Consider the following 25,441-nt stretch of genomic DNA (forward strand, 5'->3'; position numbering starts at 1 on the left):
CCTATGAGTTTTAGCTCTCAGATATAAATATTACTATAAAGCTTGCATGGAGAAGTTTCTCTACGTAGTGAATACTCATTTAGATGGTTAGGAGTTATAGGTTTTTTTACTTAAGAAAAACACATCTATTAAATACCCACTGTATACCAGGCAGCTTTCTGAAAGCTAGATATAAAAAAAATTATTATATGCCCCTTGTCTTCTTAGGAAAAAAACCACATTATATCCTGTATAATAAGTGCAAAGGACCATAAATAGTTGAAAACAAGAGTAAAATCTAAGGTGAAAAGCAGTAAGAGCTTTGACTTATTTAGTGCATACACTTTGAGGCACAAGGCTCAAGGCTGTTTTTTTCCTTTTTTTAAAAAATTTTACACTTTCATTTACTTTTCACATTAAAGCGGTGAGGTAGGCTTTTCCAGTTTTGCAAATGAAAAAATTGAGATACAGACAAGTTTAACAAATTGGTTCATGTCACAGAGGTCACAGGTGATAGACATGAGGGCTGGACCTACATGTAGGTCTATCTGGACATTTTTGAAGCTGTTATTGCTTATCAACACTGTTGAATTACTGAGATTTTATGGGTACAAGATGCCATAAACACATTTCCATATTTTTAGTGAACTGATATCTTCATTTTATTTTAGAAAATAATGTTGAGAACCTTTCCAATTATCCTCACACTGTTGTGTACATAGAGAGCACTTGATAAGCATAAAGAGGTTTGTTTTTAGTGTTTTTATATGATAATACTATTACAAGTGACTATATACTAGGATTTCTAATTTGGTCTTCAAAAACAAAGTAAACATAAGTCAATATTAGGCCATCTCTTTTGAGGCAGGATTGTGTATGTGAGTAAAATATATATACATATTTTTTCTGTTTTCCTCTTGGGCAGCCAGGACTCATCAGTTCTTTGTTTTTCTCTCAAGCATACTAGCAAAAACTAGAAACTCATTCAGCTAACTGGAAATGTTGATTAGAAATTGAAATTGGCTTTTTACACAATCAGGGGCATAAGCAGTTATCAAGATTTCAGGATAAGTGGTGCATGGTGCTTGAAATAATGAGGTGATCACACTCGGTGAGGCAGGAAGAACAAGAGCAGAGCGAGATTAGGCCCTTCTAGAACAAAGGCTCTTTGGTGGTTTGGCTCTAGCTACCCGATTCTTTTGAGCATGTCTCATTTTTCTTTTCTCTCATGTTAACTCCAAAGAGTAGCAAGTCCTCAACAATCTCCTAACTTCCCCATTTTGCTCCAGTCTAATAAACTGTCCACGCAGTAGCTGTCTGTGTTTCATTAGGACATTCTGGAGAAATTGAACAAAAGTTTGGGGGCCATTTTGTGTAAAGAAACTACCAAATGTTTTCAATGTATTAAAGATGAATTCTAGGAAATCATTTATGGAAGATCAAGTGTGATTTGTGAGATATCTTTTAAAACAGGCTCTGGGAGTCCCGATTGCTCAATTGTGAGCCTGTCAAACATGGAAGAATTAGAGGAATTCACAGAACTCTACTGCCTCAAGAGAATAGCTTCCATTTGTATTATTAACCACTGTGCTCCAAGAAGCAGTGATTTCTTTCTCAGAAATTATAGGTTTATTAAGACAATCTCCATAATGTTCCACATCTGCTTTGCTAGTTCAGGGAAGAAATTATTCTCTGTCTAAAGCAGCCACATTAGGTTTTGCTTATAAAAAGGTATGTGTAAATTAAGATGGTTTTTAATCAATATAATTTTCCCTCTAAGAAAGTTGTTCTTTATATATGTTCAATAAAAGTGAAGCTATTGAAACTAGGTGTTAATGCAAAAGGTCTAAAGATTCTAAAACATCAAAAATATGATAATTGCAAATACTATTGCAAGCAACTGAAATAAATTTAATAGGATAAACTATTGCTTTCTGTATTATTTTGCTTCTTCTCTAAAGAACCCAATAGCTAGTTTAATCTAAATTCATAAAGGTGCAAATTAAATGTTATTATTTAATTATAAAAATGAGTAAATTTTGTAGAGGCAGAGTTTTTGAGTTTGGCTCAAAAAAATTATTTAAAGGCTAGCTGTGCTCTAAGCCTCTTCATGGGAAGTGCAGGTGGAAGCGATGATGAATAATTAGTACGAGAAAGAAAATGAATACACTGGCTATTTTCTGTATATGCACACACGTACAGATATATAGGTATTTAGATGTACATGTGTGCTATATATGTACATATGCACATATATGTACACAGTTATGTAAAATGTGTGTAAAATTTTATGGCTAAAAGCAAAATCTCGTAAGAAGCTATAAAAATCAATCTCTGGGATGATCAAGTATAATAAATAAAACTGCTTTTAGATTTGTAACATAATTTCAATACTTGAGTGAATACATTTGGCTTTTTGAAACATTTTCATGAAGAATTGTTGCAAGATGGAAAGAAGTACTTTGTTAGTTGAATAATGCATCAGTGGCATAATTTAAACTCAATTGTAAAGCTTTGAGAAAAAGGGGATTGTTTGAAATACCTCCTTTTCCAGAGAATGCAATGACCAAAAGATGCAATAAGGTTACAAAGAAAACTGCCATGCTTTCCCCTCCTCACCACTCTCTGCTGTTAGCTACCTTTTCCCTTATTGCTACAGCTATCCAGACTTCACAGTAGATTTGGCTTTCTTGGGTGGTTTACAGGAATCATTCCTCAGAATGCAAAAAGTTCATTCAGTATGCTGAGAGCCTCTGCATATGAAATATTTTGTAAACATTTTAGTTAATAAGACAACAAGGTAATTTATTTTTCATTTAGCTTTAGCTATATTATTCACGTAGCATAAATTCATCATTCAAATAAAGCTTACATTATAAATTTACCATATTATTGCAAGAAGAATGTCAAAATTATAGAAAACTAATGCCATTGTATTTAAGAACAGGGGTCATATAATTGTAATTGTTTTTCTTATCTGCTTTCTCTCACTATAGCACAAATCCCTGCTTTGTTCCCTGACACTCCCCAATGGCCTATAACCGTGCCTAGCAAATTGCAGACGCTCAATAAATATTTATGAATGAATAACTGAATTTCTCAATCAATTTTATTTAATACAGAATATATCATTACAATGTATCAACATATAAGCAGCAGCATACACAAACGAAAGACAAATTGATCAGTAACACCATATCATTTTCTATCAAAGTGAATGATTCACAGTGCTCACGCTCAGCTTTTGCTTTCTGAATCTCGATATATGCATTGCACATATAACAGTGTTTAACCAACTCCGTCTGTATCTGGAGTTCTCAGTTGAATTTCAGTGATTATTACATGCAGATGGCAATATGCAATTCATTTACAAGAAATTATATTTCTTTCAAAAATGAATGAGCTGGTAGAAATGTCATAGGTTCTGGGCTACTATTTTCAACAAAAGCAAACACAAAGACCATTTCCAGGAAAAGGATTCTACTATGTCTTTTGAATAGTTGATTAATTATCCAATAAATATCAGTTGCAAATACCAGTGGTGTTATTTATTCACATTTTTATACAAAAAGACAAATACTAGTATCACACGATTTTGATAGCAAAAATATTAATGGCATAACTGTTAAACAAGAGATAATTTTACAGAATATTTTTCAAATATATAATGTATGGAGGAAACATTTGGATTTTTCAGTCCTTTTTTGCTTATTATTTGATAGCATGCTTACGGAAAACTAGCCATGCTTGCAGAATTAATTTAGCACTTTAATTTTATGAGTTATATTTCCAGCTTCCTCAATCACAGTGGTAGGGAAATCTGCACATTATACCTACAAAGTACACGAATACACTTCATTTCACAAACAGGCAATATTTCAAAAAAATATTTAAGGAAAATAATGGAATTATATAATTCAGAAAAACCAGCATACGCATTCAGAGATATTTGCTTTTAGAAAATCTACTATTGGAAATAGTAGTGATAGAATTCCATCCTTTATGTACAATGGCCTAATTTCAAGAAAAGGGAATTGTTATCTCATGCTTTCTAAAAGATTTGTTTTTCAAAATTTCTTTTCTTGAGAAAGATGAGAATTAAGTCTTCTTGTTTTCTAGTTTCTCAGAAAAGTCACATATTAAAATTTTTTTTGGTAGTCCAGAGTTGATCATCCAAGAAGAATCCCACAGAAAAATAAGCTTCAATTTACTACACTGGAGAACAAGACTGGAGCCTTAGTTAGAAATGGTCGAACAGCGTGGAACTCTTTTCTTTCTTGATCAATTTCTTAAAATAGGATTCTTCATCAGAGGCTGAAAAGAGGAGGACTGTACTGAAGTATGGCTTTCCATTACTGTGTCTTTTTGTTTGTTTTTGTTTTTTTAGGAAAAGAAATAATATATATATATATCTCTATATATTGATTTTCAAGTCTCATGCAAATATTACACAATTTAGTAAGAAGGTTTACACAAAACTTTTGTTTGTTGGTTTGCATTCTAAAAGCATAAACTTCCCATCAAGGCTTGTCTGAATACACGAGATTGCTAAATGTTTATGCAACACGGATAGAACCAATGGCAACATACTCAAGCTGTTCCCTGCATTTTCAGGCTTTGATTTCAATGTCACTTTCAGGAACAACTTGATATTACTAATGTTATGTAAGCTAAAAGCTAAATTTTCATATAATAGTTCCATGTTATTTAGAGTTAGGGTATCTATAAATAATTAAAAATATGTTTTGCCTAGAGAGACAGTGAGCTGAGGACGTGTAACTTTAAATTAGGTGGAAAAGGTCACCGATTGTTGATCTCCTTTGACTAGAATTGACTCTAAAGGGCAGATCTGGCTTCAAAAGAGAAAGATATATAAGGTTTTCTATTATTCATAAGGTAATTTCATGAAAACCTCTGAAAAAGCAGCCTTAAAATCTAGATTATTTTTCATTTAATGATGTGACCAAATCAAGCATTTGTACTTTCCCGATTCCTAAAATTCTAATCAATTACATTGTGGTTTTTCTCATGGGTCAATGAGAAAAATAATCGGTGTGAAAAATCCTTTTCACATTAAAAAAATATATATAAAATGAAACTAATTTCTAAAGTACTTGTTTAGAAAGAATATGCTCGATAAGCCCTTCACATTTACATTTCCACTATTATAAACAGACAATGCAAATCATGATCCACGTTTAAACCCTCCCCAAATTATATACACTATTAACAACTGTTACATTGGTATTTCAAAAACACATTAACAACAGTCATATGGTGTTTACTACTGGAATTTTTATGTAACTATTGACCTTTTGCATGTTTTTTTTTTCTTTTGGGGTCACAGCATTTCATACGTTTCCAACTAGAGTTTGACAGTCGGATTATATTTAACATCTGAGCAATTTTTCCCCAAGAACAATAATGCAAAAAAAGGCAATATAAACGAAAGTACTGAAGTACTCGAAGCTCAAGACAGCCCTATTCAAGGCTTCGTAGACTTTGGTGTATCAGAGAACCCAGGGCAGACTCCCTGATCATAAGAGCTGGTGCATTAAAACTGCCAGTGGACAAAGCGGTATACCATAAAACAGACACCACAACTTACCATAATTGTGGTTACAACTACCGTTCTGTTCTCAATAGCTGCTGTGTCATTTCCCAGAGTGGGTACATCTTGAATCAGGACTAATTTATCCATATCATTCCAGTAACCAACCTGCCAAATAGAGAAAATATGTGAAAACATATTTTAGAACTATTTGCTATGGTTCTTTTTGGAACAAAGAGAGATACAATTAAATAGGTGATCAAAAAATTTTTTAAGAAAATAAAAAGTGAATGTTTACCTAACTGATAATGAACCCATTTTGCAGGTGTTAACGGTTAGTGTGCTTCCTTGTTATATATTGGGCAACTTAATATTGGAAACACAAAGTAGTCAAGACATTGTAAATTATGTTCATCCTCCCTGTACTGAGGTGGGTTGATATTGCATGAATTGAACTCTGATTTTATCAATAAACTGTAGGCCATATGGTAATGGGAATTTATAGTCAGATTTATAAGACAAATTTACACACAGGCTATTTTCAGGGGGAGAAAAAAAGCCTATGTTTTATTTTTTAAAGAAGCAAAGAAATAGTTTTGGTTTGATTTAAACTAATGAGATAATAAACTTGGTATTTCTGAAATGCTAACTACATTAGGAATTAATACTAATAAATAATATACTCATATTCAAAGTTATACTCACATTTTTAATTTAAAAAATCATTATGTTCTTTGTTCATTTGGAAGTCAACTATTTTTCCATAAGTGAAATAATTAAATATTTTAAAAGTTAGTAAACCATAATGGAATTTTAATAGATATTCAGAATTCTCTGGTCCATGCAGAGCATTAAGTAGAAACTACATATTGAGTGCTTGCCACGGGGCAGATACTATTTTTGGTGCTCTTCATTCTACATAGAGAGAATGCACAAACTGGAGCTGGCATTAATCCATTATTTAGAAATGAGGACCAATTTTGGAAATTTAAAAAGTTGACACAAGGCTGTATGTTAATGAGGCCAAAATTGAAAACTCCGGTTAATGTGATCCTCAGTTTGTATACTACTATATAGCGGTGCTCACTTGATGCTGTGAAATGGTCTCCTTGAGTTTGTTGGTGCAGGTATTGGCTAACTGATATCTCCCATGACATGTGATTTGCTCAACGATCTGTATTCATTTCTTCTTCTAATACCTTTTTAGGCTTTTCTGCCTCCTCTAAGTCTTTAGTTACCATGTCAGTGTTTATTAAAATAAACATTAACATTTCAGAGATAAAAGCTGTATTATTCACAAGTACTACATATGTGAGTCAGTAACCAAACAGATGCATAGAAGAAATTTTCATGAATACCAGTTGCTGTACTTCCTGGCTTGATGGGAAATTACTGTCTATATAAATGTAACAGTTATTTTCAATTCTGCATGTGAATCCTTTTCTTATAATTATTTGGAATGTAGTATGAAAACAGCTAATTTAAAAACAAGTATAATTGTGGGATCCACCAATTTCCCAATTCTTAAGTGCTCAAAAAATGTTACTTCCTTTAACTCTTTCTTATCCATGTGACAGCTATAAGAAAAATGAATTAACTATTAATTAACTCCATAGTGTACAGCCTACTTGCAGATCTCAACAGTCTCTTTTGGGAAAGATGTTTTTTCCTTATAAATGAGTCCCATGACAGAAAAAAAAAATCACATCACAAATCTGGGACTGCTAAACCCTTGAAATTTTGTATTTAAGCTCTGGGTTCACAATGATCTCTTCACACAAATGCTCAAAAGATAAGATTCAGCAGTGCCAACAAATTAAAGCAGTAACATTGTGTGTCTACAGGCAATTCTGGCAAAAAAAATTAGCCATGTTTTGTGAATATGGGACCAATTAATGTTGGATTTCACATGGGCTATGGGTTCTTTTGGGAAGTGAGATCACACAGATCACTTGTTCCTAAAAGGAGTTCTACAGCTGGAACTACAATCTCCTATAAGATGAGGCCTACCTCTCCTTCACAGCTTAGCGTTTCCAAGAACATTTTCCATTCATTTAGTCAGTGAGATGAGAGCTTCTCTTAGAGGCAGAATGTGGAGGAAGAGTGATTTTGTAATGTGACAGCATAAACGTGGAAGTATTTCACATTAAACTGGGGCCTGGCACTGTGTTGTGGTGTTAAGGCACTGTTAACACCTGTGTGCCATATGTCAGTGCCAGTTACGTACTGCTTCTGATTCAGTTTTGCGCTAACAAAACTGGGAAGTCAGCAGAAAATGACCCAAGGACTTGGCCCCTGTTACCAATGTGGGAGACCATGATGGATGTCCTGCCTTCTGTCTTTGCCCTGGCTCAGACCTGGTTGTTGGCAGCCTTTTTCGAAACGAACCAATGTGTTCTCTCTCTCTCTCTCTCTCTCTCTCTCTCTCTCTCTCTGTTTCTCTCGGTTACTTTGACTTTGAAATCAATCAATACATCCTAAACAAATCCTAAGCTGACAAATGATGTCAGAAAAAGAATAATTTTTTTTTTGGAATGGCAGTATCTTTTGATCTGCAACCTAGATAGGGTTGGCAAGGGGAGCAATGAGGAGCCCTCCTCTGCTCCAAGTTGTTATTCTGTAGTCTCTTTGGCCAGAACTGTCTGGCCTCATCTTTACACCTGCCCTCAGCATAACACTCTGCCCCGGACTGATGCTGCTCCACAGAGTGAGCACGGGAGCTACAGGGATTTCCTCTTTGATTCTGACTCAACTTTGTTCTGGTTGAACATGGCTGACTATGTGACCTAGTTATCCCTGAGCCTTTGTTCAAGAAGGTGAGAGAAAATATACTTATTTTCAGTGTATCATGAAGATTAAACAGAAATGTGCATCAGTTTTCCATGATGGTCTCTGACACCTAACCTGCTCTCAGGGACCACATTTTCACAGGGAAGGTTGCTTGAAACCATGCGAGTCTCATCCTGGAGCACTCCCCGTAGGAGCCCCGTGGGTCACAGGAATAATGAAAAGATCCCGGTGAACCAAGGAGCCAGGACTTCAGAAACACCTCGTGGCTTGTGCGTAATGAGACTGGCAATCGGTTCTCCTGTTGCAAAAGTCAGACAAACTGGTGGGCTGACTCTGATGTATTTTCAGTTAGCTTCCTTGCTGGTGAGGATTTAATTTATAAGAACGATTGCCCAATTCTCAGACATATCGCCTGGTCTCACCAGCACGGTGTTTTTTCACAGTGGCTCATTTTTAGGTTTCACATTCCTGACAGAATGCCCAAGTTGATCATTACCACAGGAGAATGAAGACAGACGAACCGGCATGCTTTTACACTTCATATTTCTTTTAAGATTCTTACGCGAATGTCAGTTGGTGCAAAGACATTCTATTCATCATTCTGCCTACTTACTCTGAAACTTTCTCTTCAAATACTTATTCTGGTTACCATCAAGGCTCATTAGGCCATGAAAAATTCAGTGCTATATATAGCCCACTTTATTTTACTACTGAGTGCCACAAGACTCCTTGTCCATTATTCTTTGTTTTACAGTGGGCCATTTCACTTTCTGGACCTAAACATTTTGTAAAATATGGGATTGCCTCTTGTATTTTAAAATGCTTCAGCTTCAGCAGCTCATTTTCCAGGTCTGATGTCCTGCAGGAAGCTGGGTCTGTCTTACCTCTGTCTGCCCATCAGCCAACGTTTTCTCGAGCCCACAGGGTAGTCTACGTGCTCTGCACCTCGCAGAACAACTTTATTAAATTGGCCTTTTTTTTGGGTTTCTGGCTATGTTTTGCTAGAGAGAATGAAGTGGCTGTTAACATGGAACCCTCTGTCTGCATTTCTCTTTTGAGGAAATGTGTTTATTCTTTTTGCATTGGGCAGTGTCCTTAGAGACTGGGTTCTTCAGATGTCATCCAGCTCTTGCCCAACCGAGGCCTGGCCAGTTAAGGAAAAGGTTCTATCTGTGACATTGACTGTCAGTCTGAACACAAGGAAATGGCCCAAAAGGCTGAAAAGATGAAGACTTACATGGAAGCCACAAAATTATCCTTCTTGTAAAGATACAAAGCACCTGTACAGATAGACTGAAGCAAAACATGGAAAGCTTTCTTGCCGCTTTCCATAGAAGACCTTAACTGTGCTGACTCCAGGTCATGGTGCTGTTGCCTTTTCTATTTCTACCTTTCCAAACTCTGTCTTTATGGCTAACTTTATTTATTTATTTTCTAATGATTCATTTATTGTATTACAAAGGCAGAGTTACACACACACACACAGTGAGAGAGAGAGAGAGAGAGAGAGAAGAAGAAGAAGAAGGAGGAGGAGAGAGAGACACACAGAGAGAAAAAGGTCTTTCTGCTGGTTCATTGCCCAGATAGACACTATGGATGGGACTGGGTTAGGTTGTTACCAGCAGCCAGGACCTTTTTGGCTGTCCCATATGGATGTAGGGGTCCAAGCATTTCTGATAAGCTCTGCTGCTGTCCCAGGTGCACAACAGACACCTGGATCAGATGTGGAGCAGCTGGGATTTGAAAACCTTCCCATTATGGGATGCAGGTGCTGTGGGTGGCCGGTTATACCACTGTACTGGCCCCTTTGGCTAACTTTCAAGCCCACCTTCTATATGCAGCCTTCATTGCTACAGTTTCCTCCATTCAGATGCAATCTTTTCCACACACCTTAGAAATTCTATCATTTTCAGGCCCGGCGGCGTGGCCTAGCGGCTAAAGTCCTCACCTTGAACGTGCCGGGATCCCATATGGGCACCGGTTCTAATCCTGGCAGATCCACTTCCCATCCGGCTCCCTGCTTGTGGCCTGGGAAAGCAGTCGAGGATGATCCAAAGCCTTGGGACCCTGCACCCACGTGGGAGACCCGGAAGAGGTTCCAGGTTCCTGGCTTCGGATCGGTGCAGCTCCGGCCGTTGTGGCTCACTTGGGGAGTGAATCATCGGGCGGAAGATCTTCCTCTCTGTCTCTCCTCTCTGTATATCTGACTTTGTAATAAAAATAAATAAATCTTTAAAAAAAAAGAAATTCTATCATTCTCTTCTAGCAATCTTTCTTTGATCAGCCTTTCAAATGCTAAATTCAAACTAACAAACAGAATTTTTTTTTGTCTCAGTTTCTTTGTGGCTCACCTTTCTAGGTCCTGTGCTCTTCAGTTCAAATACATCCATTGTGTAGTTGACTCTGCGTCCATAATGGTCAAATTGAACATTCCCTGTCAACCCTTGAATTCGAACCTGTTTGAAAAACAAGACTCATAAATAGAAATCCCTACATCCTCTAGTAAATCATGTAGTACAGAAGGGTATGTAGCTGATTCACTGAAATTCCATTTGGGTTTTTGAGTTAATGGACTAGAATCTGAAAAATGAACATTAAAGACAAAAACAGCTACTCTGTTGTGGACGATAAATATGTGTACGTGTTTTCTATATTATAGTCTGTTTTAACTAACAGTTCGTATTCAACATTGAAGCATAACTTTAAAGGAATGAGAAATGATACGTTCACAATTACTTTTCAGTGTCATGTGTATCCGCATGATGATGGGCCATTTCTTGTCCTTGCTAATGTTAAAATTAAAATATAAGAAGCTAAGAAATGTCAACACAAGTTTGAAAATAAGGAAATATATTTCTTTCCAAATTAACTTTAAATTCATTTTTTCAATGTTTATGTTTTGAGTGCAGGGCTTTTGAGAGAACACTTACGAATAAAACTTTATATATATATATATATATTTATGAATCATTTGAAAAACAGCGTAACTTCAAAAGACAAAAGTAAAATGATTACTTAATCTAAGATTACAAAGATGTAGTCACTGGCTGTATTTGTCAAATAGTTCTAGATTTTACTTGTGTTTCCTGAATCCCTGCTGATTAGCAAGGCCTCTGTGTTTCTGATGTGAGTAGTAAACAGATGTGGAAAGTGTCATTATGAATCCACAGCATTTAATTGTTGATTTAAAATCTTCCCAAAGCAAATTTCCCCTTGCAGCATTCAAGATGGTCCTCTAGTAACCAAAATGATCATAATGTCCTTGTTAATACAGTGTGAGGATGAGTGAGCAAAATTCTTGTTTTAATCCACCAGGAGGTGAGTTTGCTTATTACTTTAGTGTAACCCAGTTTATCTTGACTATTCATTTAATCAAAGGCAAATGTAAGGACTGAAGCTGTATTCTCCCTGGAGATATCTCAAAAGAGCAGTGGCTTAACATACTGAGAAGCAATTGAAATACTTGCTTATGTTCAAATTAGTCTGCTTTGTTGAATATTCCACTGAAACAAAACTATGAAATAACATGAATCTAAATAAAAGCCTGAGTTACCTGTTTGAGTGTCCTTTCCATGTCAATTCCCTGGCCCCACGGAGCCGCAGGATTTGCCAAGCAGTCTCCAGCATTTCCTCTCCTTGAAATATCAATTTTCTGCTTTCTAAGGTTTCGGAAAGTCTCAGCCATTACAAGGACTCCATCATAAGTCAGAGCGGAGGTGTACTGACCAAATGAAAGAAATGGTAAATGCTGAAATCTTATTGAATATCAGGAATAAGTTGGATCTGTGTGGATTTATGACATAAAGCACTCTTTTGTATGAAAGTCATTTAAATTACTGATACTCTTCTGAATACAAAGACCAAATATTGTTATCCTTGTCATAAAAGGAAAAAAAAATCCAGAACATAGAAAGCCCAAAAATAGCTTTGTATCTGTTGAGACAAGCGAGGTCTTTCTGTTATGTCCAAGCACTAACACGTGGCATATAAAAAAGTTCAGTGCATTGTTGTCAGTCTGCCTATGGCATGCTGCTGTGGTTGAGTCCCTACAATGCTGTTTGACTGTTATTCAAAGTTTACTTGACACTTAATATTTGCTGACTTGAAGTGTCTATCCTTGTTCAGCCTCAAGAAATAAGGAGAGATCATTTATTGTTATTTACAAACACAATACCAGAATTAAGATTTCCTTATTCTGTAGTTGAGCAGACACCCATCACTGTACTAAGTAGAAGTGAATATTGTTAAGCCCATAAAATAGGAGAAATAAAGTTAAGAATATCTGCTTTCTGATGGTTACTCTCTGGTCCTTTTAAGAAAATCGAGCTATCTAGAAGTTTTTTTTTTTTTTTTTTTTTTTTTTTTTTCAGTTTAGGAGAGAAAGTGGGAAAGAATGAGATGCAAATGTACTTGCTTTAGCTGAAAATAAAAGAGTAAAATTACATTAGGTAAAAAATGTTTTTAGAGGATTATTAATAATATGGAAAACAGGGCACCATTTTCTTAAAGCATTCTAATGCAGCAGCCACTACTCATAGCAAAGCTACATTATGTTTTGCAGGACTACCATTTGGTCAATTCCATATGTGTAAGACATTCAGTCTTGTGACGGGTTTTTTTTTTTTTTTTTTTGATGCTGTGGAAAAACAGAGGATAATATTGATTTTCTGATTGAAAAATTAAAAAGAATCATTTCAAATTCAAACTCTGGAAAACAAACAAAAGTAACATGATAAATGGCTACAGCAGCCAACATTCCAGGGAACATGAACACAAAACATGAACCAAACAAGGAATACCGTGTGAAGAGGACTTGACTAAAGAGTTTATTCTGGAAGGATGTAAAGAAAGTATGCAAATGAAGAACTTTCTGTGTTTCTCTAGAACATGATAAAATTGTCCTATGGATAGGCAGACCTCTCAATATGAGAATGGAGTGGCTGGAGGAAACTGTTCAGCAAGACACTATACCCTAAGCAAGCATGTCCTCTCCTACCTGACCAGACTTTACTGAATAAAGAAAGCCACAATGTTATTTCTTGTAAAACAAGAAAATAAAAATTGTAATGAAAAGGAACTTCTCAAAGATGTCTCTGTGTTTCAGGATCAAGAGATGAAAAGGAAAACTCCTTTTTTTTCCTGTAGGGAGAAAGGAGCCGAAAAAAAATGCGAAAAGCAAACGCATTTGCTATGCTTTATAATCTATCCAATTTTATAAAGCAAGTGAACTAGAAAAAGAACAGATACCATGAGAATGGTTCAGAGCAAGGGAAACATTCAGCCAGAACAGCCGAGGCTCAGGATTTGACACATCCTAGAAGAAACGGTAGTTTAAATGGATTCAATCTGTTCAAAGGATTTAATTATTTTCCATGTGTGTTATTGTGTTACAGTTCAGAAAACAATATTTAGGGGCACACAGCTTGAACATAGCACCTAGAAGATTCCTATTCAATAAACATTTCCATTGGGGGCAGGGGGAAAGAGGCCTGAGATTAGTGCGTGATGTGGCCAGTGATCAGAATGTAGAATGAATTCTGCTGACCAAGTTGTAGGGAAGGAGATGGAGTTAGGCAGGATCGCAGTAGAAAGAGCATAGCTTTACAGAAGAAAGAACTGGAATGAAATTTTAATTCTCACAGATTTGTGGGAAAGTGAGCACATTCTTTTTCTGGTGGAACACGAAGCACAAGGGTCAGAGCCTCTTAAAGGGTGTACTAGACCCAGGGACCATAAGAAAGGCAACAGAAGGTTCCCTCTCCCAAGGAGTTCACAATAGTCACTGAAGAACTAACTCTGCTTGATGAGAATTAGCCAATCAAATTTAGTTTGAACATCCTGAACTCAAAAATCCACAGGACTCTGGCATTAGGAGGGGGAAATTCCATAGCTTGAAACTCATTTCATAAACAAAATCATTCAAAGTATTGTATAAGATTACCTTCAGCCTGGAGGAAGCATAAACAGATTTTATGTTTAGGAGTGACTCCCAAGACATGTATATGCAAATGCTGAAAAGTATGAGATCTGAAACACTTCTCGTCCTAAACATTCCAGAGAAGCGATATCTGAGCTGTAGTGCAGAAGGTACGAATAAGGAGGAATTACACTCACCATGGGAATAAGAGAAAAGGTGGAATTCGAGATAGTGTCTCCAAAGGAGTTGAATTTGCACAGGTAGACACGAAGGTGGAGGGGTGGGAGGTTGGAGGTAAAAGTACAGAGACTGATAATGAGTGGAGAAAGGCAAGCTAGTTCAGTCTGGGAGCAGAAAGGAATCAGGCAACTGGAGGCACTTGCCAGGCTTCGAAAACGAAAGAGCTGAGCTTTATTCCAAAAGAATATAAATATATATATATATATATATATTTTTTTTTAAAGCCAGGGACTAACATGATTAGAAAGTATGCTTCTAATCTTGACTGAAATAGTAAACAGTTGAAATAAAATTTAATTAACCATGATCAGTCCTCAATGTGTGAAGATTCTGTGTTTTTAAATTTTTCTATTTACATTTACTTATGATTCCCAAACTCCCATCCAAGTGCTAACCAAGTCTGACCTGCTTAGCTTCCAATGTCAGATGAGATCGAGTATAACAGGGTGGTATGGCCTTAGAAAACTCTCAAATTAACAATTGTGATACTGTTCTGCCCATTTGTGGATATTTGTAGAGTGGTCAGAAAAGTATACCATTCAGCATTCAACATCCCAACTGTGGCTGAACAAGGAAACACTACGTTTTCTTATTTCTGCCCGCACATTGTAAAGAAGTGTGTTTGTTTGGTAATCTATTTGGTAGTGTGATATAGATCTACAGTTTTTTGCTTTGTTGATTATTATATTTTATTTTAAAAAGGCCCAAAAGTGTCACACTGAAGAACTGTCCAGTGTTTCTAAGTGCCAGAAAGCCGTGATGTGCCTTATGAGAAAATACACACATTTAAAAGCTTTGTTCAGGTTGAGTTAGAGTGTTCTTTGGCATGAGCTGAGTGTCAGTGAATCATAAATATACCAAATTAAGGTTCTTTATACAGAAACATGCCAAACAAGGTTATTTATTGATGAGTTGACAAAAAGATAACTAGAGAATCATAAAACCCAACCTTGTATTTCCCCTAAGAGTCATGACTCAGTATTTTCTCATTCAATACTTGAAGAGATTTTATGGAACAAAACTATTGGCAATATGAGAATGAACTGTTTATTCTTACTAAATGGTTGTTGAGTTCCTGACATTATGCTAAAAGTTATGAAATGTGGTAGAATAATATATATTTATAATACAGTGCATGAAGCTACAGCATAGAAAAGTCTAGATGGAGGTTATCAACAGATCCTATCAATGGTCTTTTCTGAATCTGCTGACTCAATAATAGCTGGCTACCGAGTATTTAACATGTATTTATAAACTAAGAGGGAAGGAATGTAGTGCTTAGCATGCTGTAAATACATAGTGAATGCTCTATGTTGAGATTCATCAATCTTATAGGATAGTGGAAATAATATTACTGCATGATCAAAGCCCCCATATATTAGAGAGCAAAATTTGACATGTCTTTACCCAAAAATTACTAATCAGGAAGAGCCTAGAACCTTTACCCCTCTATGTGCTAGTTTCTTTTGCTTGAATTCTCAGTTATATGTCAAATAGTTTAGTGAAATGCACTGATCAATGATAGTTTAACAAATAATGCCTTATTGAGTAGAAACTCAAACCCTCTAATTTGGTGTTTACAAAATATATGCCACTATTTACACGAAACATAAGGAGATCATCTAGCATTCCAAGTGAGAAAAAATGTTTCTGTGATCAGAAATTCACTAGTTTCATTTGCAAATACTTATAACCTTCTGCAATGTCTGTACAGTGAAAAACAAACCGACCTTGGAATGCTAATTTCAAAGAGAAGCTTTGCAGAAGGATGTACATATTTCATTCCTACCAATTTTGTAATTTACTGACTCACTGTAGATCACTTTGCAAGCAGGATTTCTTTTTTGAGTAGAAAAGTTACTGATGGCCATTAACATTTGATCTATTTAGTTAACAGAAATGTGAAAATACCTGTACTTCCTTCAAAGAAAGTAATATAGAGAGTAACAGTTATAGGGAATAGCTTGAGCTATTGCCTAACAACTATACTCTTCAATATAGAAATCTGGAAGTTGTTAAGTGTTTGTGTAGTGCAGTAATAGTGTCAAAATACTTCTTTCCTGTACCACACTGTGTCTTACAGACATTACTGTGATAACAGCATCATACACTCTTGACTATAGATTTAAAAAATGTTAGCAATACATAAATACCTTTGGAGGAGTTTCAGATCCTGGGTACTCTCTCTGATCTAGTTTCTTCCAGCGATCCATTAGTTTGGTTACCATCGGTGTATTAAAATCTACCAGCTGGAATCCTGTAACATTGGCTCCACCATGTATAAACCTCTCAAGAGAAATATCTTTGAATCCCTATGAAAACCAAGATCGTGAAATTTAGTTCATTATTATACAATTCAATTCTTCAATAATAACATAACCTTATGACCAATATGAGTATGTACATCCAAATAGATTTCTAATAAAGCAATGGCTAGAAAGAAGTGGAAAATCTAATTATGTCAATTTAACTGTGATATTCTATCATTCAAAATTCAATTCATGAGAAAAAGCTATGAATGTTTTCAGTTCAGCTCAACTCAATTATTTTTTAATGCCTTTTATGAAGCATGGAGGGGGATATAGAGATGAATGTGATAGCACTCAAAGTCTCCCGCTGAGGACATAATTGACCTCTGATAGAGATACGTACAAATGTGTGGTATATGAAGGTAATATCAAGGTATTGTAGTCCTCTGAGTCTATGATGGATTTGAAGAAGTTTAATTACATAGTAGGTTAAAAGAAGGCAAAGCTGATGATTTGATTAGAACAGGTAAAAGCTTTGAATCATCATAGAGTTCATTACCAGTGAAGGGAGCCAGGATCCTTCCTGGTGCCTGTAGAGTGAGGCAAGGTGATGCCCACAAGGTGGTGCCCACAAGGTGGAAGACAAAGGCTGGGAGGGAGGGTGGCCATCTCTTTTGGTTTACAGAGAGCTATCTGAGTCTCAACCAGCGTTTTATTTCCTAAGGATCTATCCATTCATCTATCTTTGTTTTGTAAGGGGGTCAGTTTTCCCCACTACAGCCTTACAAAAGTACTCACTAAAAGGTGTAAAATACATAAACAATGCCAAGAATGGGAGCATATCAAAGCAACGAATTAATAAAACACACACTAGCTCAGATAACCCACCTCTTCACAGATATGTGAATTTATAGGAACTATAATTACTTTAGTTTTCATTTTTGCTTTTTTCTTAACAGTTAGAAAAACTCTTCTTTTTAAAAAATATAAATATGCCTCAGTTTTGTTCAGTAAGTGAAGGGAAAATGTTTTGTATGTTCATAGTAAGATGCGAAAAAATAATCCTGCAGCTATACTAAGCATCAGTGAAAACATAGGGTTACTTTTCTTCCTCAGTGTGCCTTTGTCATGCTTTTAGAATTTTAAAATGTGTTATTTTCTATTGAAGTAGTTATCTTCTTAACCTTGTATATGCATACAATTCTATTTGGTTATGTAAGGAGACAGTAGTCTGACTGCAGCTAAAGAAATTATCTAGATTCAGAACCAGGTATTTGAACTCATAGCTGCTATTATGTGCCTGCTACTGAGCTGAACTCATTATACATGTTATCTTTCTAGATGGGTGCTCACTGGCAGGCCACGAGGTACATCCTATTATGAACTTTATGTTAAGACATGGCAACTTTCAGCTCAATGGGAAGAGGAAAATGTATTCAGAGTCACCCAGCACAGAGAGTAGACGAATCTACTTTTGAATGTGCTGTTCCCACTTGTGTGAAAATCTGAGTGTTCTTACAAAGGTGTGTGCTTTTAATTTTTTAAAATTGTAATTGTGTTCCTGGGAGAGGCAAGGTGATACTGTGAAAACAAGACACAGGCCTTGACTCTCACTTCTGTGACTGTCACACTTTAGATTTCCCACATGCAAAGTGAGAATGAGAGTGTTAAAGGGTCTAGCACATCTACTTTGAATTAATGATAGTTATTAACAAATTCCCTCAACAAATATTTATTTCATGTGAACTAATTTGACTGTTCATTAGTAACATTCTCATTTCTTTGAGAAAGAGACTAGATACCAGAAAGCAGATCTATGCTTTCCAGAGAAAACCACTAGCCACCAAAGTGTCAGTTCAACATTTGGCCGCCTCTGTCTGAGTGTAGGACAGATCCGAGGCTGCCAAATCATCCCAATGTTTTATTAAAAGCCATAGGAATTCAAATATTGCATTAGTTTCTAATTGATGGCATTATTATTTTCTTTCAGCCATGGCCAAAATAGAAGGTCTGCCAGTCTTGCAGAGCAATATCCACAGCTGCAGCATGTGCTAGCAAGGCGGAAGGCTTCAGCAGAGTCATCTGATGCCACGTCTAAGATGATGACAAACACTCCACACTTCTCTGACTCCCTCTGGTTGCTAGGCTGTAGGTAAAGGAAAAAAATGACCATGCCGTGATTAAGAACGTCTCTCAGTTATGAATTGAATGAATGGTGGGTGTTTCAGTTAATTTAAGTTATGTGTATGTGAGTATAGGCAATAGTTTTTTTCCCCATATTCTTCACAATTAAATGCAGGACTTTGATAAGATCTAAACCGTGAAGCAGCCTCTTTTTCAATAACGATGTGGTGGTTATTTAGTTTCAATTTTTATCCAGGGAATATTGTGGATCAGAAAATTATAGGGTAGCATTGTAATAAAACGGGTTAGTCACAGCCACAGAGGGGAATATCAGTGGTTAAGTGACTAGTTGAATGAGTTCCCTCCATCTCTCACCCGAGGAGGGCCGAGCAGGTCAGGGGAAAGGTTTTGTGCTGTTTGAAATGGACCACTATATTGCTTGTATTTCATGATGGTTAAGGGCCTCCTCAGGCCCTTAAATTTGAGACATAGGGGGACAGATAAACACCACTGGTCTTACTCTACACATCCATAATGTCTGGGACCCTTCTGTGCAGAACTTGGAATCCTTTTAAATTCTAGTTGTTCATAGTTGTCTGGGAGGGGCAATGTTTAACATGATAGGTTTCATATATCATCATGACTATTAATGCAAATGTGTAAATCCATCACATCATTATAGGCATTCAATAAGTGCATGTCTTTCAAGGCTTATTCAATTTAGATATTTTTCTGCCGTGCTTTGCATGTCAGGGTCACTGGTTGATTAAATCATATTGAGACAGCACTGGTACAGTTAACAGAAGGAAGAACAACTAGGCTGGGGGAAACATCTCTCTCACTATCTTTTAAAATTAGTTTTTCAGAAATTATACTTTTACTGACATGTAGATAGATGGTTGAATCAGACATTGTCATCGAAAAAATTGAGAAGCATAGGAAGCAAAAAGGAAAATTTAAAACAATGCCTCTAAATCGGTAGACTATGAGGTCATTGCACTTAAATAGAACTGCTAGACGGCAAGTTTTAACTGGGTCTGATCCCTATTCTGAAATTAGCCAGACACCTATGGCAGATAAGCCACTTTGTCCTCTGTGTTTTGCTTTAATTTCTGAATAAGGAGAGAGCAGGATGTTGCACACGCTCGAGTGGTGCTCATGGTACGGTGGGGGACAGGTCAGGGGCAGAGTCCATTCATCTTTATATATTCCAAATGCTTTGAAATTTCATATGTCTTTGTTACAGAGCCAGATGTTTTCCTACGTGTAAATGAAAAATATTTTAAAAAGTCAAAAACCTAAGAGCCAACTGTGAGACTTTGCAGGCAGAACAAATGGGAGCTGCTATAGAAGGCATGCATACAGATGCAGAGTCAAATCCTCGGAGAAGGTGGTGTGAGAAAAGGGTCAGTAAATGCTTTCTTAGTGGTCTGATTACCACTTGTATGGCAGTATTAATATATGATGTGCTTATTTATTTACAAATTTATCTATGAATTCCTTCTTGCAATTAGATAGCCCAGTGTTTCAAATGTGCCTTTGAGATATAATCTGTGTGATCCTGATTACACGGAACCTAATTTTCCAGTCTTTAAAATAAGCATTTTTAGAATGATTTAAAACATTTATTAAAACACAGAACCAAAGCTGGGTGTAAAACTATAAGCAGAAATCCAACAGATAAAGAAGAATAAAGAAAGCTATTTCACAAGGGAGAAAGACATTGGTCCTGACTTAATGGGCTTGTCTACTCTATTAACACCTTTCTTGCAGTCATGCTACACTATGTAGTACAACACTTGGTACTAAGGAAATCTACAATTATGGTTTGATGAGTGCTAAATTAAAAAAAAGAATGTTACACTATTAGTGCACAAAGTGATGTGCAAACCCAGAAGAGGAATATTCAAGTAGCTACTTAAAATGATTTTGTGAAAGTGATGATTGAATTCTTCAGTTAGGACTGCCAGGGCTAAATAGCTCCATAGAGACAGCAGCCTAAATGAAAACTGGTAAGAGACAATTAATGTGGGCCTGGCGCGATAGCGTAGTGGTTAAGGTCCTCGCTTTGCATGTGCCAAGATTCCATATGGTCGCCGGGTCTAATCCTGGCGGCCCTGCTTCCCATCCAGCTCCCTGCTTGAGAATGGCCCAAGGCTTTGGGACCCTGTACCTGTGTGGGGGACCTGGAAGAGCTCCTGGCTCCTGGCTTCGGATTGGCTCAGCTCCAGCCATTGCGGTCACTTGGGGAATTAACCACCGGACAGAAGATCTTCCTCTCTGTCTCTCCTCCTCTCTGTATATCTGCCTTTCCAATACATACATACATACATACATAAATAAATCTTTAAAACAAGAGACAGTTAACGTGACGTAAATGGGAGTCTGTTTTGGCTTGGAGGTAGGAACATAAGGGTGAGACAAGAAAGAGACTTAGGGTGAAGCAAATTAATAAATTGTCTTCAACATCAAGTTAGATAGTTTATGTAGTTGTCCCTGAAGGACATGGGTAGAATAGCAGTTACCTTTAGGATTATTATTTACGTACAAAATGATTAACATTGGGCAGTGACTCAGAGTATGTGGTGCTGAGAAAAATTCAAATTCTGTAAGGGAGCTGAGCATTAGCAGATAGACCTGGAAAACCCACAGCGGATGACATCATGAAAACCTGATTTCTTCTCACTGCTTTTTCAGCCTGAGGCCAATGAAAAAATTTAAGCAGGGAAATGAAGTAATCATAGTTGTCTTTAAAAACTAACTGACAGCAAAATGAAAGAACTAGAGAAGAGAAAATCTTGGGGCAAACAGGGAAAGCGATTTTCCTATTTAAATTCTTAAAAAACATGAAATGCACCAGCAGATACGGCTTCTTTGCTTCTAACTCTCCTGGACATTTCTAGAATAGAGTCCAATCTATTGAGATACCATGTGGCTTTTACCAATACCGCTAGGCTGTGCCTAAACATATATCGACCCATCCACAAATCACATGCAAGACCCAGAAAGCAAAATATTTCAGCAATTTCTTATTACTCACAAGTTTCATTCATCTTTATGTGCAATTCTTAATAATAATAACAATGATAATCACAGAAAGTTTTTGAAAACTGTAGAGGGTCACAATCATTTATTTAGCTGTTAATCCTAGCTCACACTAGTCAGTTGGCATCAACTCTCTGGACATTTTTTGGGCTCTGAACAAGCCGAGGCTTGAGAAAAAAGATGAGGGATTGTTACTCTTATGGCTTGGCTAGTGGTCAATCTCCAGCATGTTGCAACAGTTGCAATGATTAAGAATGTCTTTGGGGGCTCGGCAGCGTGGCCTAGTGGCTAAGGTCCTCGCCTTGATCCCATATGGCCGCTGGTTCTAATCCCGGCAGCTCCACTTCCTCTCTGTCTCTCCTCCTCTCAGTATATCTGACTTTGTAATAAAAATAAAATAAATCTTTAAAAAAAAAAAGAATGTCTTTGGGACATGGAAACCATCAATCTATTCCCAGCTCATTAGGATGCAATGATGCTTTAACTAAATGAGAGTTAATTGAAGAAGATAAATCCACCCTGTTGGTAGTGATAACAAACATTCACAAGCCACTTGCACTTCACTGAGAAAGATACTGAATATGATTTTATAAATTAAATCCGCCTACTATATCTCAAAGATTTTTTTAAATTTAAAGATTTATTTATTTTTATTGGAAAGGTGGATATACAGAGAGGAGGAGAGACAGAGAGGAAGATCTTCCATCTGATGGTTCACTCCCCAAGTGACTACAACGGTTAGAGCTGAGTCAATCCGAAGCCAGCAGCCAGCAGCTCTTCCAGGTCTCCCACTCGGGTACAGGGTCCCAAACCTGTGGGCCACCCTCAACTGCTTTCCCAGGTCACTGGCAGGGAGCTGGATGGGAAGCAGGGCCTCTGGGATTAGAACCGGCACCCATATGGGATCCTGTGCATTCAAGGTAAGGACTTCAGCCGCTCCGCTATCATGCCAGGCCATATCTTAGCCGAAGATTTTAATGAACACTAGGAAGCTACTATTTCTACAAGTGTATTTCCAGGTTTAGAGGACTATATTTTTAAAAAATCCAAAGAATACCCACAGTTAAATCCAATTTCTTCAGGGAATAAATGTTTTAAAAATAGGACTTTTGAAAAAAATGAGTGCTTATAAATTCATGATACAATTTAATATATCATATGTTGATGTGTTTCTGACTTCATTCTTTTCTTTTTGGTAATCCTGAGTTTGCCTTCAAGCTTCCTGTTTTAGTTTCCAACACTGTGACTAAATTATGATTGCTATTTATAAATGAATTATTTTGGGCTGGTATAGTGGCACAGTGAGTTAAGCCACTGATTGCCATGTTGACATTCCTTAGCTGCTCCATTTCTGATCCAGTTCATTGCTGTTGTGTCCAAGAAAAGCAGCAGAAGATAGTTCAAGTGTTTGGGCTTCTGTTATGAACATGGGGTATCCAAATAAAGTTTCTGGTTCTTTGCTTCTGCCTGACTAATTGTTGGCTGTCACAGCCATGTGGGGAATGAACCAGATGATGGAAGATCTCTCTCTGTCTCTGGCTGTCCTTATCTCTCTGTAAAAAAATTTTTTTTTAATTTGAAAGGCAGCTTTACAGAGAGAAGGAGAGACACACCGAGAGAGGTCTTCCATCTGCTGGATCACTCCCTGAAAGGCTGCAATGGCTGGAGCTGAACCAATCTGAAGTCAGGAGCCAGGAGCCTCTTTCAGTCTCTAACATGGGTGTAGCTACCCAGGCACTTCAGTCATTTTCCATTGTTTTTCCAGAACACAAACAGGGAGCTGGTTTGGATCTGGGATGTCAGTGAGTGCAGGCTAAGGATTCGCCTTTTCAGCCAGTGAGTTGGTCCTTCTGTAACACTTTCAAATGAATTAATCTGTAAAAAAAAAGTCTCTTATTTTCCCAGAGTATTTGTTTCTGGTACATTTAAATATACTAGGTTTTTATTATTGACCTTGTAGTCTACAGCATTGCTGGACTTATCACTTCAACAACTATTTTTGATTGCTTAGCATTTTTATATGTGAAATCTGCCTTCTCAAGGTTCATACTCTGTTTCTTCCTTGCCTAAATGTCCCTGCTAGAACTTTCAATGCAATGTTCAATAGAAGTGGCAAGAGGATCCACTATTGTTTTTGATCTTAGGGGAAAATTATTCAATTCTTTAACATTAAGCATAATGTCAATATAATGTTTTGTTTTGATCCGAATTCACTTCTTATTGGAAATCCTATGCACAGAGCTCTCAAGAAATAGTTGTTGACTGTCTAAATGATGTTAAAACCACTCTAGTGCTTTGGGTAATAGTTCTTTAATGATAAGTGAATGCATCAATAGAACCATATTAGTATACTATAATGTAGGTATATGCAAATCAATGGGCCTAATTATGCTACAAAGGTATAAATTTTCTATGGTAAACTATATATGGCATGGTTTCACTTCTAACAAGCAAAAATGTCTTTCTACTTTATATATCAATAGTTCAGACAGCATAAGAATGCTGTCACCTTCTAGGGCTACGATGACAGGTCATGATACCTATTTGAGTACTATATATATTGTTTTCTATTTCAATTTGGCTTATTCATTCTAGCTGTTCATATCAGCAATCATTTCCGGAATGAGAATTCTTAGGTATTGATAGCTTCCTGAATTCTGTTGTTTATAAAGAGTTTATATTAAAGCCATGCTTATACTCTAAAATCTCACTGTATAATAGATTGTGAGTGCAGATATATCACAGTCATAAGCAACTTTATAATGACTGCTGCTGGAACATACTTGCTTTAAGATTTGCATTTTTACAGAAAAATACAAAAACATCCCACTAAAAGCAATGGGAAGTATATATCAAAATTATTCATTATTCTCATGATAAATGATTAAGCTGCAAAATTATATTTTATTAACTATTAAGGAACAAAATGCAATGACTCCAGTCTATTTCTGTATTTTATTATCTCAGTTTCACAATATGGTTCTCTAAATCTGAAAATTCCAATGTAAGATCTGAATCCTTTGGCATCTTTTAGTTCATTTCCTGCTTTAAGCACAAGATACTTATTCTAGAAATGTGAAAAAGAAGAAAACATCCTGAACTTTTCTAGGTCAAACTGCTTCTAGTATCAAATTCTTATGGCAGATAGTACTCCAATAAAAAAATAAAAAGAAAAGGATGACAAAATACTTAGAATTCTTTCAAGCAAACAAACAAAACAATAAAGCAAGCAAACAAACAAACAAAAAACCCCAAACTAAAAAAGACTTATCTCAGGCCTGTAAGATTTCACAAGTTGCATATGTCTTTTTTCATTTGGCATCTATGTATGATATTTATAAGCTTGACAATTGAAAGTTGATCTGTTATTTGATGCAGCTATCCCACTCCTGGGAATATATCCAAAGGAAGTGAAATCTGCATGTGGAAAGTGACTTGCAACCATATATTTATAGCAGCACAATCCACAATAGTGAAGACATGGAAACAACCCAGATGCCTGTCAAAATGAAAATGGGTAAAGAAACCATGGTACATCTACTCCAT

General features: G+C 36.4%; 1 protein-coding gene across 1 annotated transcript in view; it reads right to left on the reverse strand.

The window, feature by feature from the left end:
* GRIA4 (glutamate ionotropic receptor AMPA type subunit 4) overlaps window positions 1-25,441 on the reverse strand; it is a 318,830-nt gene that overhangs the window by 50,830 nt on the left and 242,559 nt on the right. Inside the window, exons 7-10 of the mRNA XM_004585025.2 lie at window positions 16,631-16,789; window positions 11,874-12,041; window positions 10,672-10,776; window positions 5,588-5,698 (exon numbers count right to left, since the gene is read on the reverse strand). Of these exons, the coding sequence (XP_004585082.1) occupies window positions 5,588-5,698; window positions 10,672-10,776; window positions 11,874-12,041; window positions 16,631-16,789 (543 nt within the window). The remainder of the gene's footprint in view (window positions 1-5,587; window positions 5,699-10,671; window positions 10,777-11,873; window positions 12,042-16,630; window positions 16,790-25,441) is intronic.

This window comes from Ochotona princeps, chromosome 4 (assembly GCF_030435755.1).
Source record: "Ochotona princeps isolate mOchPri1 chromosome 4, mOchPri1.hap1, whole genome shotgun sequence".
NCBI classification, from domain to species: Eukaryota; Metazoa; Chordata; class Mammalia; order Lagomorpha; family Ochotonidae; genus Ochotona; species Ochotona princeps.